Source organism: Mizuhopecten yessoensis, unplaced genomic scaffold (assembly GCF_002113885.1).
Source record: "Mizuhopecten yessoensis strain PY_sf001 unplaced genomic scaffold, ASM211388v2 scaffold3575, whole genome shotgun sequence".
NCBI lineage: Eukaryota > Metazoa > Mollusca > Bivalvia > Pectinida > Pectinidae > Mizuhopecten > Mizuhopecten yessoensis.
Window position 1 is genome coordinate 1,023,841 of NW_018405113.1, and position 20,681 is coordinate 1,044,521.

Here is a 20,681-nt window from a genome sequence, read left to right on the forward strand (position 1 = left end):
GTGGTGCCATTCACATTTTGTATATACCTGAAAATGTTGTTCGACGATTTACATGCAGGAACGGGCAGAAACGGCAGAAATAAATAAATTATTTATATTATATATATTTAATTAACATTATCGGGTATAAGATATATTTGATAAAAGGATTGCAGTTACATGATCGTTGCAGAATATAAAGTATATACATTTATGTCGTTATTACTTATGAGACCTAAATTTATAGTATTATATAATTTTTATCGATTTACAGGAACGGACAGAAACGGGCGACGATTTACAGGAACGGACAGGATCGGGGCAGGATCGAACTATTTTATGGTTGAATAATGATGTTAGGTTGCCTTATGTTTTTATTTCAACAAAGCTTTATTTTCATGTTTAACTTATTTGAAAGCCATCTGCTACGATGATACATTGCGTATACTTTGGTTTTAATATAACAAGGTGTTAATAAAGTATCACCGCATTGCCCAGGTCTCGGGATCGTGGACCCTGCTTTCATGGAGACCAATTTTAATTTCTTTTTCTTAAAAATAGATGTACTATTGAGATTTTTTTTAAACGCCTATTGTGTTTCCTTAATTAATGAAAATCTGTAGGTTTCAATTTTAAAATAATATATTAATGTATTAGCATGAAATAAATCAGACTTTCATTTACATAAAATAAAACGTATTATTGCCTTTTATTCGTTTTGTTTCTATAAGAGTTGATTCGAGAAAACGCGATTTTTTTTAGAATGTTTGACATCTTTGACATGAATTGTTCAGAGGGAGTATCAAAATATAGTATCATGAAGAGTTTTCTGACAAGATTATAAAACAAAACTCACTTAAATTTTCCCATATATATACTATCATTTTCATTACAATTTTAATATATATGATGCATCATTTATTTAGCAAATTTCATCTGACTACCTCTTTAATATTGTTAAAAGACCATTGGAAATATTAAATTAATGAAATGGAACAAAACAAATCCCGGGAAATGGTGCAGCAGGACAGCATAGATATCCGATTATTTATAAACATCGAAATTGAAAAATTGACATTGTCATATATTAACACACGATTGTAAAATAAACTGACTTCACTAAATTGTACCATATGTACCATCATTTCATAACAATTTTGACATATATGATGCATCATTTATTTAGCAAATTTCATCTGACTACCTCTTTAATATTGTTAAAATACCGTTGAAAATATTAAATTAATGAAATGGGAAAAAAGAATCAACGAACATTGTAATATATTAACACACACAAAAACAGCATGTTAACACTGTGTGTACATCACATGTGTATAGGTCTAGTGAGTGTGATGGGGGTGGGGCACAGAGGTGGAGACACAAGACCTCCTGGAATCTCAGTATGCACCAATAATTGGGAGGGTCAGTAGTAACCTACCCTGGTACAGCCTCCCTGGGTTCCTTGGACCATATATGTTGTATGTGCTGGTGTGTACGTATTCAGCAGCAAGCCCTGCCAGCGTGTTACTGGTGCCACAAAGAAAATGTCGTGGTGCTCTGCTGACCGAATCCATTTTCTGTGTAAGGGTCTCTGTGGTGATGGTTGTCGTTGTCAATTTGTCAGTCATTCTTTACTCTCTAATGGTCGTCGTTCTCTGTTATTTTCCGTTTCCTTTGTCCCGGTTTTTTACCTAACGTCCGAGGTCCACGAACAATTGTTTGTCCGTCAGTTGACGTCACCTGTAATTTGTCCTTGTGTACGTATCGACTGAATCGGCTGTAATGTTTGTTACGCTCCTCTGCAGTTTTTTTAACCCACACATTTCCGTTTATTTGGAATTGAGCGTGGGTGGGTGCGAGTCTGAATGTACTGAACTGTCACTACGTCATGTATTGAATTTACAAACTCATTAAGTGTCTTTTTTCAATTCAAGTTTATTCCGGGGGCCTTACGACCCATAAGTTTACATAAATACAATACATGATATTACATACATATTTGGAGAGTGATCTCTCATGACAGACATACAGAACACAGAAAGTAAGATCAACATACTGACATACTAGGAGGTACACTCTGTAACTCCGCGGCAATGTTACCTTGATTGCGATTACATAAACTTACTACGCCAGTCAACTGTCTGTTTCAACACGTGGTTTACACTTTCACAACTGTTGTTCGTCCATTTGTGGTTAATCAATCCTAATCTCTCAGGTTCGTTGACCTTTGTTCGTAATAGGCCCTTCAACCTTTTGTTAAAGTAGGTCAAGAAGTTTGGAGCTGTCGATTGATATATTGTTTAGAACTCGTCGAAACATATGGTGTCGTCACTGTCAAGTACACCGTTGTCATCAAAGGGTTTGTCAACAAGTTTGTTCTTGTCGTGTTTGTCTATTTTGTCATTTGTCAGTTTGTCTATTTTGTCATTTGTCAGTTTGTCTATTTTATCATTTGTCAGTTTGTCAATATTATTTTGTTTCAAATGTCTTGTACGTAGTAAATGAGTCGATTGTGAAAACGTGTCTTTGATAGCGTTCACCATGGACCGTTCGTCTCCTCATTCTGTCCCTATAACAAGCTTGCACTCATCAGTTTCGTCTTCAGATGAGAGAGAAAAAAAGCTGCTGTAACTCTCGTAATCACTGCTGTCATGTACATACATATATAGGTCCTATACATAATGGTGCGTCAATTGTGTTCCGGTCTTGTCACATTCAACTGCGGTTTGAAACAGGAAGCAGTCACATGCATATCGCACAGATTGAAGGTCTTATCAAACTCTAAATTATAGCTGTCTGTCCGGTACAACAAAGATTTCTAATGTCTGTCATTTGTTCGTCCGTATCTAGTATGACACATGTCGCTTTTCCAGAAGATTGTATGACTGTCCTGACAAAGGGATGGTTGTCTTTTACAAGATTCTGCAGGTTAACTATATTGTCAGCAACGTTCGTTCGTCCATATGTCTGTCCTGTCTGTCTCTTATTTGCTGTCGTCTTTTTGCGTCTCTAAATTAACCTGCCTAACAGACGTCGGAGCTGTCAATTCGTCGTGGGTGTTGACTAGCTTGTCATATATTTTCTTGGGTTTTGTGTCATGTGCTACCATATTATTATTTTCGTCCATAACAGTCGTTGGCGTTCTAACATAACTTTTTGAGATTGTTTTGCTGTTACCGTGGGGTGCTAGTCCTGGATGGTGATCACAGTACTCAACAACAGCTAACTGTTGGCTACTATTCATCCTTTCCCCCGTACGTAAAGCCCCTGTCACACCTAGCCGCGTTGCCACTGCGATTGCACGACGTTGTTAAATTTCCCAGAGCGCCGCGAGATCACAGGAAAAACTGATCTTTTTCATGAAGATGGCAATGCCACGGCGTTTTCACGGCGACCTTAGCGTTTCTACGGAGCTCCATGGCGTTCTACCGCGTTCCTACGGAGTTCTAGTTGGCGATTGTCTGCGCTCTCATGGCGCTTCCACTGCATGCATCGAGTTATCACGGCGCGTATAAGCGCGTTAGAGACGCAGGGTCATCTCAGAGAACGCCGTACGATCGCCGTCCAAGCGCCACCGATAACCATTGTATTCGCACTGCGACCTATGTGCGCGCCCGCGGCGATCATGTGGCGTTGTAGGAGACCTAACTGCGCTGCTACGGTGACCTCACGGCGATCCCACAGCGCTCTTATCAGAACGCCGAAAGACGGCGTTTGTTTTGGGCATGTTCAAAGTGCGCGCCGTCGCTCGGCGTTCTATGCGATCCCACCACATTCACTGGCGATGCCACTGCGTTGCCACGGCGATGCTTGCGATTCCACTGCGCGCAGATCGGCGTTCTGGATTTTTCTTGGACGCCGTGGGAATGCGGCCCTAGTGTGACAGGGGTTTAACCAAGTCACGCGTTTTTTGCACGTACTGTCAGATTTTAGTGTCCTGTATTGTCGCTCCACTTCGATTAAGTCGTTAGGTACAGGCTGTGGATTAAGTGGAATATACTCCCTTTTTTCTGTACTATTGTCTCTTTGCAGTACGACCTCTATCCGTTAATCGTTTTTGTACAGATTTTCTTAAGGTCATGTCCGTTGTTGGTTATAAGGTAAGTCGCTTTGGGAGAACTTCCTGAATTTGAAGCCCACACCCCGCAGTCGTCCGAAAATACTGTTGTCATGTGTTTTGTCCGTCTGTTTGTTTTGCTGTTCAATAAAAAATAGATATTAGTCTTTGTTCCCATAGGCACACTATCTAAATAATCTGTTGATGTCAGCAGTATATTTACAACTGTGGGAGTATCCAGGAAAGTACCGTCATCTAACTTACCACTCTTGTCATCGTCTTTAGTATCTGTGCTATCTACTGTGGGAATGTCCAGCAAAGAACTGTCATCTAACTTGCCTATCATGTCACCAAGAGACGTTTGATCTTTAGTGTCTGTGCTATCTTACTGTGGGAATGTCCAGCAAAGAACTGTCATCTAACTTGCCTATCATGTCACCAAGAGACGTTTTATCTTTAGTGTCTGTGGTATCTACTGTGGGAATGTCCAGCAAAGAACTGTCATCTAACTTGCCTATCATGTCGCCAAGAAACGTTTTATCTTTAGTGTCTGTGCTATCTACTGTGGGAATGTCCAGCAAAGAACTGTCATCTTACTTGCCTATCATGTCGCCAAGAAACGTTTTATCTTTAGTGTCTGTGCTATCTACTGTGGGAATGTCCAGCAAAGAACTGTCATCTTACTTGCCTATCATGTCGCCAAGAAACGTTTTATCTTTAGTGTCTGTGCTATCTACTGTGGGAATGTCCAGCAAAGAACTGTCATCTTACTTGCCTATCATGTCGCCAAGAAACGTTTTATCTTTAGTGTCTGTGCTATCTACTGTGGGAATGTCCAGCAAAGAACTGTCATCTTACTTGCCTATCATGTCGCCAAGAAACGTTTTATCTTTAGTGTCTGTGCTATCTACTGTGGGAATGTCCAGCAAAGAACTGTCATCTTACTTGCCTATCATGTCACCAAGAAACGTTTTATCTTTAGTGTCTGTGCTATCTACTGTGGGAATGTCCAGCAAAGAACTGTCATCTTACTTGCCTATCATGTCGCCAAGAAACGTTTTATCTTTAGTGTCTGTGCTATCTTGCTGTGGGATGTCCAGCAAAGAACTGTCATCTAACTTGCCCATCATGTCTTCAAGAGACTTTTATCTTTAGTGTCTGTGCAATATTACTGTGGGAATGTCCAGCAAAGCACTGTCATCTAACTTGCCTATCATGTCACCAGGAGACGTTTCGTCCTGAGTGGGAGTACTACATGCAATAGGGGACATGTCGTCCATGGTGGGAGAGCTCGGTTCCACCTTCACACATTAGGACGGTGAGGGTAGAGGGGGGAGTCTAATTCACTATCAATATCCATAACTGAGTTGGCATCACGTTTCATTAGTGGTACGAAATGATTCGGAGTCCAGAAACCTTTGGCGCGTGTCTGAATACTGGGAATAATTCATTTTCTGGAATATGTTTTGCTCCGCAAACATTGAAACACGATTGACCTACCTGTTGCTGTTGCAGCTGCATGCATGGTCCATGCTGAACAATACGGCCTATTTCTTGCACTGTCTCTTACAGCTTCATTAAGCAAAGGACTAACAATACTAAGCCTATCATGCAGATGATCATTCTGGTAAACTTTTTCATTTTGAACAATCTCGATACAAGTTCTTACCCGGATTTCAGTTGCTAAAAGCTCGTTTCCCTGAATGGCCATTGAAAAAGAATTGAACAAACAGTTTCCATCCCCTCAAACTACAACAGGAGTTATATTTGAACTGTCCCCTAGCAACTTAGAGGCTGACTGATCTACCAGCATAGTCTCATTGAAGTTGCATTTGCTTGCTATCTTAAACTTGTCTTGCGACCTCATGAAAAATTGCTCAAGAGCCTTCGTTTCGACTAAGTGTCCAGCAGCAGCAGCCTTGCCTAATCTATCTAGAGCTGCACGGACATTGTAAGATTTATCCTTGTTACAAAAGCATTTCAAACAAATGTAGGAAAGTGGAGACTTCCGTAGAAATCTGAATTTTCACATTTATAATCAAACCATTTGTCACAAATGTCACATCCTACAGTCCTTCCCCCCTCACAGTTTTCTTTGCTAACACCACATGGGTATTTGTTATAAAAGCACTAGATTGTCACATACCAACTTATTGTACGGGTAGGCGATCGATAAACCCATTAACCAAATGCAACCAACTACACGATTCTCTCGTACGTTAGAAAGACTTCGAAAAAGACTGAGTCAGTAATGAAATATGACCTAGTTTTTCAGGTTACATATATTGGTTCATTTAAATTTTGAGCAGAATTAAAAGTCCTGTTTTCCGGGCGAATTTCAGAAAATATTTTGCCAGTTTACAGACAGTCACAATGTACAAACGTCTTAGATATCTAGATCTCGTGTAGTGTCAAATAGGTCACCAAGTCACGTAATACATCTTGGTGAAATGACGGCGCGGAAATATATAACGCGCGGAAAGCTATGGCACTAGGGCTAGAGTTTCAATATCTAATGCTTCTTCAGCATTTTTCGTCTTCACGTAAAGTACTCACCGACACATAATATATCTGTCATAACCAGTTATTGACGATTTTATCGGCAGTCATATAGTCATGTCCACAACATTCTCTGGTATATTCCCTAATGATATACAAAATGTTAATGGTACCAAATATAAGTTCAGCAAAATTAACATTTCTTGCCACATTTTCATTTGTTTCTTTCGGGGATCCGTTCTGTTTACAATCTGCAAGGTGCGTTAGAAAAAAACAATGGCCTGTTCGTTTATGCGGCACAACCGATTCGTCTGTTTTAAAATGTAACATTTTTGGGTATAAATCCTAGAAGACATGGAAAAGTGTTATGCAGGCGTTTCAAGGCTCGCCCTGAAAACAGCATCAGATAACTAGATCTGACATTATTATTTAAACAACTCTTGCCAATTATTAACTGATTCAATCGTTTTGATAGCGATAATGAAAGCGGACCAAGGCCGGAAAATCCAAGTCGCTGAAATGCTTATTTTGGCAGGTAAATAAAACGAAACGATCGACTCGTGACCGGGAATAGAAGCTGCTGGTATGATGCACTTAGGCCTACTCTTCGCTTTGTTTTTTCTTTGCATTGCCGATGCAAATAGGCAAGATGTCATGGAAATGAACATGCCATATATCGCCATTGGTAAGTCTATCTATTCTTTCTTCCGTAATCGTCGGTATCGACGGAGGAAGTCAATCAGATGAAGATGAAGATCTATGAATATCTATGGTAGGTAAATATTGTACGCCGTTCCCGGCCCCGATTTATTCTCGTCATAAGACACTTCGGCCCGGCACTTTCTCGACCTAGACACCTCGGCCCTACATATATATTGTGAATTGAAGTGTGGCAGGGTTCAATTGTACATAGGATTAAGGTCGCCTTCTAGCTTCGAGCTAGGGGGAATTTCCCTTTAGTTCAGTGGTAGAGCGTCCGACTAGGAACCTGGAGATCTAGGGTTCGATCCCCGGTGGAACCACACTATTCTCTTTCCTGTTACAAATGGTGTCCGTGGCCCTCCCTGTTGTGACAGGGAGTTGACAGGGAGTTAGAACCTGGGTTCGATCCCCAGTGGAAGCACTAAGTTTTCTTTCCTGTTACAGAAGCAATGTTTATATAACACAAATATCGTCTAGTCATCAGTTTCCGCGCATTATATATTTCCGCGCAGCCGTTTTATCAAGCTATATCTCGTAACTATGTGACGTGCTGGACACAACATAAGGATATTTTAGACGTTTGACCATCGTCTGGAAAATGACACAAAAATTACCGTAAGTTTGTCCGGAAAACATAAGAAATAATCACCGATTAACAAAATATGAATAAAATTGCAGATTTGCTTAATGCACTTTTTATCTTGCTCAAAATGTACCCATACCTGAAAAAACGATGATATATTTCATTCATGAACCAGTCTTTTTTGTAGTCTGGCAAACGTACAAAAATGTTGTATGCAAATGAGGCCACGTAACATCTCCTCAGCGATTTTTTTCCACTTCCGAAGAGCCAAGGAGACATTCTTGCAATGAACTTCCAATATTCACCAATTTTAAACAGAACAAAATGAGAAATAACTTACCATCAACCAAAACCGATATAAAACTACAGAAAAAAAATAATAACAGATTCTATATTATAACTAAATAAATATATTAAATGAATTGATAAAATTACATGAATTCGTTCAATTTGACATCTTGAAAAATCAATTAAAAATGTGAAATAAAAAAAAAAAGTTTTGATAATTAATTTGACTATCAAAGATATATTTTTTATTACAAAGGAAGCTTTTGTTGAAGAGAATTTCTTTTTAGTGTTCTTGAGTTATCTTTCTTTGAACAATAAATCAAAATAGTTGCACGGAACCATATGACGGCTACTTCCGATGGGAGAAATTTGTTAAAAATTGTTTGTTCTGATTTTTTAGCTCACCTGACCCGTCCGTCAACTTTTTCTTTTGAACGACTTCTTCTGAAGAACTGTAGAACCTAGGGTCATGATATTTGGTCAGTAGGTACCTGGGATGGAGTGCTATAAAGTTTCCTCATATCCTCGGTCAAATATGTTAAAAATTTCAAACAACAATATCCTAAGAACCATTTGAACTAGAGTCATGATACTTGGGTATGTTATGTAGACCAGCAGTGCAAATATTTTTCTCAATTACAGTAATGAGGTCAAAGGACAACTTTATATGCTAGTCGGGGGTCAAATGTCAACTATGGTTAAAAGCTTTAACAATCTTCTTCTCAAGTTCCATAAGGCCCAGGGTCATGATATTTGGCCAGTAGGTACCTGGGATGTAGTGCTAAAAATTTCCTCATTAAAATTACCTTGACCTACTTTCAAGGTCACAGGGGTCAAATATGTTAAAAACTTCAAACAACAATATCCTAAGAACCATTTGGACTAGTCATGATACTTAGGTATGTTATGTAGACCAGCTGTGTTAATTGTTTTCTTCATTACAGTAATAAGGTCAAAGGTCAACTTTTAGTGCAAATCGGGATTCAAAGGTCAATATGGGTTAAAAGCTTTAAAATTAAAAATTTAAGTTTCAAACAACAATATCTTCAGAACCGTTTAAGAGATGTTAAAATGTCTTGTGTTCTAGTTACCAAATTTGGTCTTAAGTTATGTCAGTTGCATGTAACAAAAGAAACAGGTGAGCAATACGCCGATACAGGCCCTCTGGGCCTCTTGTTTAAAATACAGTTTTATGTTGCTAGTTTTTTGTTTCCATTAGTAGATTGTATACATGTTTATGACAGTCATCTGTAATTTCAACAGTTTTCTGCCGATATGAGTACGAAATCGCGGATGTTTCTTAAGTGCGCAGAAACCGGTAACCCGAGGATATTACATATATGTTGCATATACATTTTGGACGCTGGCATGATATACCAGACATTTTTTGGTTAAATTAAAGGAGATAATTTGCATGAACAATTTTTTTTCTAGTATTCTAACCATACTTCGGCCTATATTTACATGTACGTACACAATATAGTTTTATCCAATAGTATATGAGCGCCGACAAGATGTGCCCATATGATATCATAAATATGATTTCGTGAGATACTTAAGGTCCGTTCTTTGACTGCATCCATACGTACCGACTTAAGTATTAAATGAAACCATACTAACCTATTATTAAATCACTTACCAGGAGTACAGATGCGATGCTGCCAACCACGACAACCGTGGCACTGTAACGATTCCTGGCGAAGTCGAACACTGACAGTTACTGTTACTAATCAATTTAAAGCTAAAGCAAATCACTGATTGGCTAATCCACTTCCGGCCAGTACGGTAATTGAGATACTCGGAGGTACTCGGAGATTCTCTGAGGTACTCAATTAAAACAACAAATCTGCAAGCCCCACCCCTCTTACTGCTTTGATTACAGTTTTTATGGTTATCAGCTTGTTAATTAATTAATTATTTGAATTAATTTCATGTAAATGTTAATAATAATTTGCAAATATTTGAGAGGAGAGACATAAGAAAAAACAACACGTATTTTGTATTAAAAAATTCAGTATTAAAACATCTATCTCATTAACGCGATGTTTTTTTTTGTTTTTTTTTTAAATTATGCTATAATTTCAAACATTATTTTCTAAATGTGACATTTACAAATTTTTTAAATCATCTGATAATTAAGAAATCAACAATAATGCATATTTCAAGGGGGTAAACTTGTAGGCCGCAGTCAATCGTAAAAATTACTGATTTTTACAAAATCACTTTCGTTCTCTGCACCCCTGGAATATGTCATAGCAAAATTGAAGGCACGAAGAAAGCTGTTTTATTGGTCTCAGGTAAAAAAAACTGACCAATCGCTGGACTGATACCTGTATAACAAAGGAGAGACACCCGACTTCAAAGCCGGTCAATTATTACCATTTCGTGACCACGAAATTCTTTTGATGTACATCAAAGGATCAAACTAGTCTTCTTGTCTCATCTTCAAAGTGCTGCACACTGAGCCTTCAATTTTGCTATGACATATTCCAGAGGTGCAGAGAGCGAAAGTGAGCGTAGCCCCTGGAAACTGAGGATTTCCCTATAGCTATGCATATTGAATTTTGGGACTGATCCGAAATCAAGATGGCCACCAGGCAGCCATCATGAATTTGTGACTTATAAAAGCTTGCTAGCATTATTTCTAAAAAGTGCCAGAGGGATCCTTCCTAAATTTCACATGAAGGTTTCTCATTGTCTTTAGTTATGCAGATCAAATTTTCGGACTGTTCACAAACAAGATGGCAGCAGGCAGCCATCTTAAATTTGAAGGTTAAAGTTTGTTGGCACTGTTTCTCAGAGAGTACTGGAGGCATCTTTCGCAAATTTGATATGTATAGTTCCCCTTAGTCCTTAGTGGTACATGCTTGTTTTAAGACTGATCAGAGGAACAAGATGTCTGTCAGGCAAACAAATCAAACAGAAAAGAGAAAAGAAGAGAAAAGATCGAATTGACATAGAACTAATAAAGATGGTACAATGGTGGGCACCAAGATCCCTCTGGGATCTCTTGTTTTAGTTAGAATGTAATAGTTTTGTATTTGATTGGATTTCGAAGGAAACCTTTTATCTGTTAAGTGTTTCCTATAACCACAAATATCTGACAGAAATCATTAGTAATACAAACAAAGACTGTTCCCACTGAATTTTAGATGAGTCGCCACCATTGGAGCTGCCCAAGCACTTTTCCTTTGCTGCCTACTATGGGGATCACATGGTTCTTCAGAAAGCCCCCAAGCACGCTGTCATATGGGGCTACAACCCATATACAAATGTCTTCATAGATGTTTCTGTGGACAAACAGACTATCCAAGCTTTCGTGGATACAAGGGGAATGTGGAGAGCGATTCTTGACCCTATTGAAGGGCCAGGGCCTTATACCATCACAGCTCGGGGGTCAGCAGGGGAGATTACTCTTACAGATGTCCTGTTTGGGGATGTTTGGCTCTGCTCTGGGCAGTCAAATATGCAGTTTTCAGTCAGTCAGGTAAAAGCAACTTACAGTGATTTGATCTTACAAAGAAATGAAAGAAAACCTGCATTAAAATTTGTTCCAATTTTTTTTGTCTTCATGCATTTGATTTATTTCAGGATAGCATCAGATGGAGGAAATTACAAGTGGAACAAACTGTATTTACCCTGACATTCATAATCATTGGAAAAGATTTAGTCACTTGAATATATCACTTTCACCCCTTTAGGACGAGTCTAAAACTTTTTGCAATTCACTAATAACAGACTTGCACATATAGGTACTATGATTCATTAATGTATCCAAATACTTTAAGCCTTGCCATGGACATTTTAGATGACCAGGTTTGGTATCTATTAAATATCTTCTTTTTTTTTTGTATTATTTTTATATTTTCAAGGAAGGTTACGTTTCATTGTATTTTTCACAGCTTCAAAATGAAGAGAAATCACATTTCCTAAATGCAAAGAAATATTATAACACGTACAGACACTACATTTCAGAATCTGACTTGTGTCTAATTATCTGTGTATATATGCTCTTTCAGGGTTACAATGCCTCAGCAGAGATAAAGGATGCTGACAACTTCCCCAACATCAGAGTGTTTACAGCCAATCAGATATCATCTAACAAACCCCTGTCTGACTTTGACGCAGCGAACAGCATCAAGGAGCCTTGGTCAGTCGCCTCTAGCAGTAAGTTAAACTCACATATGTATTTATGAAAAAAAAATGAAAGGAAAAGTGAAATATCTAAGTGAAACCAAACTTTTTATATTTCTAGATCTAGTGCCAGTAACACATTTGTCCTGGTCCATCAATTTGGCATACTGTGGCACATTTGTAATAACATATAGCTCAAATATTTTGTTTTGAGGTTACAATTAAATTTTAACACTATGAATTTATATTTAGGAAAAATCCTGTAGCTGTTTGATACCCTTCCAGAGAATTCTAGCTACTCCTTCCCCTGCCCCTCTTTATAAGAAGTTGACTTGACACATCCTGTCCACTAAAAAAAAAATGTAAATACTGAATAAATTACATATATACCCATGTAATGCGCCGACATTTTCATTTTTTTCATTTTTTTTTTTTAACTACAGGTGCCATTGGATCAGGGGCCTGGAAATACTTCTCCGCCGTGTGCTGGCTGTATGGTAAATACCTGTACCAGAAGCTGGGCTATCCTGTCGGCCTTGTCAACACTTGCTGGGGAGGCACACCTGTGGAGGCCTGGTCATCTCCGGATGCTCTTGCAAAGTGTGGACTGGACAATGGACCAGTTGCATCAAATGGAGGGGAACCCTCTTACAGCAGGTAAAGCAGAGATAGAGTTGGAAGGGAGGTATATCTTATACATTTAATCTTTTGTTGAACTATGTGTATATGATGTGCTTGCTGGTGATTTATCTGAATATTTTTATTAATTTCGTTTAACTTCCTGTTGGACTATTCTACAACAAACTATATATTCTACAGTATTGTTTCTATTTATTTAATATTAAAAACCATGCTAATATAATCATATTGTATGGTTTTTACATCTATACATTTTAAACAAATTTCACTTTCATTGTTTTTGATAATGTATTTGTGATAAGTTGCCTTGAAACCAATTTCTGTGTGAAACTGCTGCAACAGAAATAAACATTATAGAACTTGATTTTTTTTTTGATTTTTTTTTATATGTATACAGTATTATTTTTTTTATATTTGATTTTTTTGAAACATTTTCATTATTACAGAATAATTACAATATTAATTTTTACACTCATTTTTCATTGTTTAACCAACATTTCATACAAACTTGAAATTTCTTCTAGGATGTCTTCATTTGGAAATTACGGTGGGCCTCAGAATGCTACTATTTTGTGGAATGCAATGATTAACCCTCTCCTCAACATGACCATATATGGAGCCATCTGGTACCAAGGTGTGTAGATATACTACGTTACAACCCATTACCCATCAACATGACATATCTGTAGCTACTTGTATATATGGTATTACACATTGAGTGGACCTATTACAATAATCTATGCATGGGTTGTCAACTAATAATAATAATAATAATAATTTGAGGTTCTTATATATTGCTTTATCACAACCTATTTCGTAGGTCGTCTCAAAGTGGTTCATAAATTATTATCCGTGGTTATAGGGCCTTTGCAACCAGCCAATATCTTTCTCAACTCCCTGGGGAGCATACAGCCAGAGCTGCCATTTCGGCGCTAACAGCTAGCATTCAACAATTCTAGAACTGCCCAACCATGTACTTATTTACAGCTGAGTAAACTGGAACAAATCCTTTATCCAATTTACACTACTGAATGCATGGTCATTAAAATAGATGACAAATTCATTAAATGTTTTCATCAATTTCGCATTAAAGTTTCATAAAAAATGCATTAAATTGGACATTAAATTAAGCATTAAAATGTGGGCATGATAAAAGTCCATGAAATTCCCTTTAAATTGATGGGCTTGAAATTTAACAGCAGTTTCCAGGAATTTTCAACTGCATTAAAAATCAATTTTGCCAGCATTTGATGATAATTAAATTTGACTGAATTTTGCATTAAATATTTTATGTCCAACAATTTTAATGTAAATTTCACCTTTTAATGCCCATTAAATTCATTAAACCTTGACATGATTAAGGGTCATTTAATTTATCGAAGAAATTTATGCCAATTAAATGACTAATCATTTACTCCACCTAAAATTTAATAATCATTTAAATGTCATTAAACTCTACTTAAACTATCTTAATACACAATTAAGGGTCATTGATATGTTGAGGTATTCAATGCCAATTTGACGATCTTCATGATTTTACTCGTATGATCTCAAAACTTTGTGATTATTCAAAATGACCTTAAAATAACAATCTAAGGGTTCTTAGAATCTCACTGAATTTTATCTCCAGCAATTACTGCATTTGCCATTAGAATTATTATTATTCATATTAAAAGGTATCGAAGCGATTCTGTATACTATGACTTAATTCTACTTAATTCCATTTTAATATCTGTTTTAAGCCACTGATAGAATCCTAATAATGTCAGTGCTAATAGTTTAATAAATTGATGCAATCTGTTCATAAGCATATCACATTTTCTCCTTCCAACATGATTTCAGGTGAGAATAACGCCCGTAATCCCTCAACCTACAACTGTACCTTCCCGTCCATGATCAGTGACTGGAGAGCCAAGTTCCACTCGTCACATGGACAGAACGATCCATCCTTTCCTTTTGGATTTGTAATGGTAGGTACCATGGATGTAATGATCCATCCTTTCCTTTTGGTTTTGTGATGGTAGGTACCATGGATGTAATGATCCATCCTTTCCTTTTGGTTTTGTGATGGTAGGTACCATGGATATAATGATCCATCCTTTCTTTTTGGTTTTGTAATGGTAGGTACCATGAATAGAATGACTCAACCTTTCCTGTTGGTTTTAATTGTGCCAGTTGGCATCACCTTAAAAATGTTACGCATGAGTATACCTCTAATGAGTTCATTTATGTTGTTGCAATCTAGACTAAAATTTCAGTTGCTTTTTTCATAAATTTTGTCATTGTTCATGGTAAACAGCTTTATTTTCTAAAAGATTTTCTCTTATTGGTGAAACTTTATGTAAGTGTGAGGCATCAGTTATTATACTTTGAGCAAGCTTTCATTTCTTGGTGCTGAGCTCAAGATCAAGGTCAATGTTACTCACTTTCAGAATTAAAAATTCTTTATCATTTCTATAGCAACTTAATTGTCCAATGGTTTTCCATGAAACTTCCTTATGAGTAATTAAGGGTGATATATAGAACCTTGAGCAAGGTGAAAGCTTCTGTATTTGAAGGTCAAGGTCATAGTTGCTATACATGTATTTAGAGAAAAAAAATGTTTTATTGCTTTATTGAATGACTTATTTTCATGCAATTTTTAGACATTAGCATACCTTGGTTTGTTTGCATTTCGGGTGCTACGTACAAAGTCAAGGTCTCTTTTGATATACATGTATCTAAAATATATTTGTCATCACAGTATTTTCTGAAACGTAGAAAATTATTACATTTGATTAAAACTTCAATAGATATATATGTTTCAGAGTGCTCATGTCTTTACTGTTACCATGAGAAATTCCCCGTCTTCACTCAAGCCACTTTACCTTCTGACCGACAGATACTGGCTGTAGGTCGGTGGTTTTTCTCCGGGAACTCCGGCTTCCCTCCACCACCAAAACCTGGCACGTCCTTAAATGACCATAGCTGTTACATTGTAATAGGACTTAAATCACCAACAAACCAAACCAAACTGACCGATAATTATGAAATAACACACAAAAGTTTTGTCACATTTCTTAACAAGCATGCCAATTTATGTAAGGCACCACAGTTAAGGTCAAATACTAATTCTACCGAAATCTTAGTTATCACTCAAGCAATTTTACATTCCAACCGATATCCATAGATCTCCATATAATTTGTTAGTAGGAAAATAAAATAGCTTGCATTAATTAACATACCCAGAGCAGGTAACAAATGTGGTTAAGATTCAACTCAGCTTTCTTGTAAAATGTATGTCCAGTTAAAGAAAATGATTTTCTGCATGACAAAAGAGTTCCCTGGATTATTTTATGAGTCATATGTACAAAAGTCCAAGCAATAGAATCCTTGAACTGAAAACAATCAGAAAAGATATAAATATTGCTCATTAATAAGTACAGTATAGTTTTAATTATAAAGAGACAAATGCCTATAGCTCATGATACATCCAGATAAAATTCTGACTCCCTCTGTCAGAACATCATGATATTTTTTAATCTGACAGTAGATTATCTTAAATATCCTAACCAGGTAAAAGTTTGGAAATGCAAATTGTCAATATGTCATAGCAAAATGGAGGGCACACAGCTAGCAGTTCAATTGGTCTCGGGTTTAAAAAAACCCTTGTCCTTCAAAGATTACAGAGGAGCGACACCCGGCTTCAAAGCCAGCCACTTTTACTTTAATGCAACCGAGAGATTCTTTTGATGTACATCAAAGGATCCAACTAGTCTTCATGTCTCATCAAGAAGGTGGTACACACTGAGCCTTCAAATTTTGTCATGACATATTCCAGGGGTGCAGAGAGTAAAAGTGAGCGTAATTTCTTGCATATATAGGATGACAAATTAATAGCATATATACTAGACATGGTATGTTGACATTTCAATTTTATTCCTTATCACTCTCAAGAATGTGTTTTTATGTTTTTGATTTGCAGCTAGGGGGTAACGAACCAGACATGAGTGATTTTAATGGCTTTCCTGACATCCGTTGGCATCAAACAGCAGACTTTGGTTTTGTCCCAAACAAGAAGATGGAGAACGTGTTTATGTCCAATGCAATGGATCTACCTGATTTTCTGTCTCCATATGGACCGTAAGTTAATTTATAATTTATAATTACATACGGACCGTAAGTTAATTTATAATTACATATGGACCGTAAGTTAATTTATATTTACATATGGACCGTAAGTTAATTTATAATTACATATGGGCCGTAAGTTGATTTATAATTACATGTGGGCCGTAAGTTAATTTTATAATTAAATATGGACCGTAAGTTGATTTATAATTACATATGGGCCGTAAGTTAATTTATAAGTACATATGGACTGTAAGTTGATTTATAATTACATATGGGCCGTAAGTTAATTTATAAGTACATATGGACTGTAAGTTAATTTATAATTACATATGGACCGTAAGTTAATCTATAATTACATATGGACCGTATGTTAATTCATAATTACATATGGACCGTAAGTTGATTTATAATTACATGTGGGCCGTAAGTTAATTTTATAATTAAATATGGACCGTAAGTTGATTTATAATTACATATGGGCCGTAAGTTAATTTATAATTACATATGGACTGTAAGTTAATCTATAATTATATATGGACCGTAAGTTAATTTATAATTACATATGGACCGTAAGTTGATTTATAATTACATTTGGGCCGTAAGTTGATTTTATAATTACATATGGACCATAAGATGATTTATAATTACATATGGGCCGTAAGTTAATTTATAATTACATTTGGACCGTAATTTATAATTACATGTGGACCGTAAGTTGATTTATAATTACATATGGACTGTAAATTAATTTTTAATTACATATGGACCGTAACTTAATTTATAATTACATATGGACCGTAACTTAATTTTATAATTACATATGGACCGTAAGTTGATTTATAATTACATATGGACCGTAAGTTAATTTATAATTACATATGGACCGTAATTTAATTTATAATTACATATGGACTGTAAGTTGATTTATAATTACCTATGGACCATAGGATGATATAGGGTTATTTTGATTAAGTATACTGGAGACATTGCTAAACTAAGTAAACAGTTTTTTATAACTTGCCCAAACTACGCACAAATTTAACTCTTGAATTATTATTCTTTAATTCATACATTTATCTTTTAAGTTTGATTTCATTGTTTGCATTAATGGAAAAGTCTTCATTGATACTGAAAAATTCATTTTCACACTTACTTCTTTTAAAAAAGGAAATGTTGACAAAAATAAGCAGAAACCCCGAATTAGTCAAATGTTTGATTCATATAATATTGTAAATACAGAGATCATAGTAGTAAACAAGAATTCAATGCAAATAATTTATCGACACTGTTATTTTTCTGTTAGCATCCATCCCCGGGATAAGCAGGATGTAGCGAGACGATTAGTGAATGCCAGTCTGGCTGTGGCCTACCACCACAAAGATATAGTGTACCAGGCCCCACTGCCTTCTAGTTTCAAGGTGGACACTGCAGCAAGCACTCTAGAAATTATCTACAACAACGGCTCAGAGGCCTTGCAACTCAAGAACAATGTCGGCTTTGAGGTAGGTATACAGGTTTGGCGGGTACGTCCCCCTTTTTTATGTATCCAAACTCTTCAAGACACAATGCTCTGGTTTCCTCCCACATAACCCCCCCCCCCCCCTCTCATGCTAACATCTGGGCCAACAAGAGAGATTAATATAAGTTGCAACAACTTTTTCATACTAGAAAATGGATATAATCATAACATACTCAAGCGTCACCAATAAGTCAATAAATGGGTTTTAAAGTTTATTTGTCTGACCAGTTTCGTTTCTAAAGTTGTGGCTTCATCAGGACAATTTTACAATGTTTTAGACACCTAAAGCACTTTTTTAGTGGTTCACTTTGATATTGTGATGTAATGGACAATTGTTTCATACTTGATGTAAAGTAAATGAATTTATATAAAGAAGTAATACTTTGCATTCCTTACAGATATGCTGTGCCTATGATGGTAAAGGGATGTGCAATACTCATGCATGGTGGCTACAGGCATCCATTGTTAGGACAGCGATAAGTAGCATAGTGATAACTACAGCAGCATGTAATCCTCAGGACGTTGCTGGAATCCGTTATGCCTGGAGGGTGTCGCCATGTGCATTCAAGGACTGTAGTTTGTATTCCTCCCTCAGTTCTCTGCCTGCCTCACCTTTCCAGTTCACATCTGTTGACTTTCACAAGGATGGAAGTTATTCTATAAATACTAGTATACCTTACCCCTTAGAGGGCTGACTCAGCTGTAAACGTGGGCAATCTCATCGATTTATTTCGGGTGAAGGATCAGGTTTGTTGTACAAGAATTAAGATCTGTTTATCTATTTTATACTCTTGCACTCAGTCAACCAATCTTTTAAATATGCAAACATGGAAGTTGCACTATTTACAATGATGTTCCTTACCCTTTAGTGCTTTCAGGGCACTGTAAACACGATAGATACTCTTATTGTTATTTATGTAAGTGTAATGATCAAACACTCTTAAAACTATTTTTATACTACTTAAACCATTCCATTGTTTAATATGTCAAGCTGTAGGGTTGGTTTTTTTGTGTCATTGTGTCAGATGGTCTGAAATAAGCATAGACCTATAGACATACAAAAATTGTTGGTTTGAAATATTAAGAAGAGAAACTCAGTGCTTCTTTTTATGCAATTAATCTCTAATTACATTATTTGAAAGTAGAAAACTCATTTTCTACATGGGTTGTTTCAAAGAATTTTGTAATTTCCCAGCACTCAACAAGTTTTAAATATCAACTTTTCTCCTTTGCTATGAAAACTAATTTAACTAAACACCTATTAAACAGAAAATTCTGTTGGTGTAAAATCTAAAATCTCAACTTTTTTGCCTTATGGCTTGAATCTTATATTTTCTCATTGTCACAGCAAAAACAGGTTTTCTTTAATAACTGATATTAAATGTTCTATGTTTACTGCAATTTCAAACGCCATCAGTTATCTTTACAAATTCAGTCAGCCACCATAGTTTGCACATAGATATTTTTTTCATATATATATATATATTTTTGCTATTTGTTAAACATTTACGTGTATATGTTTTATATAAGGAAGAACATACTTGGTGTCATATCTTATGTTTATTCAGTCACAAGAATAATTCACAGCAGGCAAAGGGACCAGGTTCTTGCCTAAACTTTTGTTGCATGTTGACCATGCAAACCAGCTACAGATGTTACATGTTTGATCCTTTTTATACTAGTTTTCTCTCCCATATGATCTCTGGCAGATTTTGCTTCTGTACCAAGTGATGATGTTTCCATAGGCTTTAACCCTTTCGTCCCTATGTAACTTCAGTAGACTCTACCATGCATTTATCTGGATGAGTCCATTATGGTCTACAGTGGTGAAAGGGTTAAAAGCATGTCAATAAGGTTGCATAGACTTGTATGCATTTTTCCTCACCTCGTGCATGGATTGCATATCTTTCAATGGTGTTTTCGTTGTGTTTGCCATGGCATCACATCACTCAAAATGTTCATCAAGTTTGCATCTTCAAAATGCTGATCCAACTGTAAGTGGTAGCTGTCAATTAATGTGTGTAAAATTATCCTACTTCACATTTATAGCCGTGGGTGTGAATAAAGTATGTCATACAGGTGATTTCTATTGCTCATGTTAATGTTTGCTTTTTATACGCCCGTCAAAGACGGGGACGTATTATGTTATCACGTGAGCGGGCGGGCGG

At 36.5% G+C, this 20,681-nt stretch overlaps 1 protein-coding gene across 3 annotated transcripts in view; it reads left to right on the forward strand.

Moving 5' to 3' along the window:
• The first annotated feature begins 7,057 nt into the window (after window positions 1-7,057).
• Window positions 7,058-20,681, forward strand: part of LOC110447718 (sialate O-acetylesterase-like) — a 53,967-nt gene continuing 40,343 nt past the window's right edge. Inside the window, exons 1-9 of one of the 3 annotated variants that reach the window (XM_021493592.1) lie at window positions 7,058-7,220; window positions 11,261-11,595; window positions 12,128-12,275; window positions 12,686-12,899; window positions 13,406-13,515; window positions 14,724-14,851; window positions 16,846-17,003; window positions 18,298-18,496; window positions 18,912-20,675. In XM_021493592.1, the coding sequence (XP_021349267.1) occupies window positions 7,121-7,220; window positions 11,261-11,595; window positions 12,128-12,275; window positions 12,686-12,899; window positions 13,406-13,515; window positions 14,724-14,851; window positions 16,846-17,003; window positions 18,298-18,496; window positions 18,912-19,208 (1,689 nt within the window). In that variant the 5' untranslated portion in view covers window positions 7,058-7,120 and the 3' untranslated portion in view covers window positions 19,209-20,675. Of the gene's footprint in view, window positions 7,221-11,260; window positions 11,596-12,127; window positions 12,276-12,685; window positions 12,900-13,405; window positions 13,516-14,723; window positions 14,852-16,845; window positions 17,004-18,297; window positions 18,497-18,911; window positions 20,676-20,681 lie in introns of those variants that run through there. The other 2 variants (XM_021493593.1, XM_021493594.1) reach the window with 2 other exon arrangements.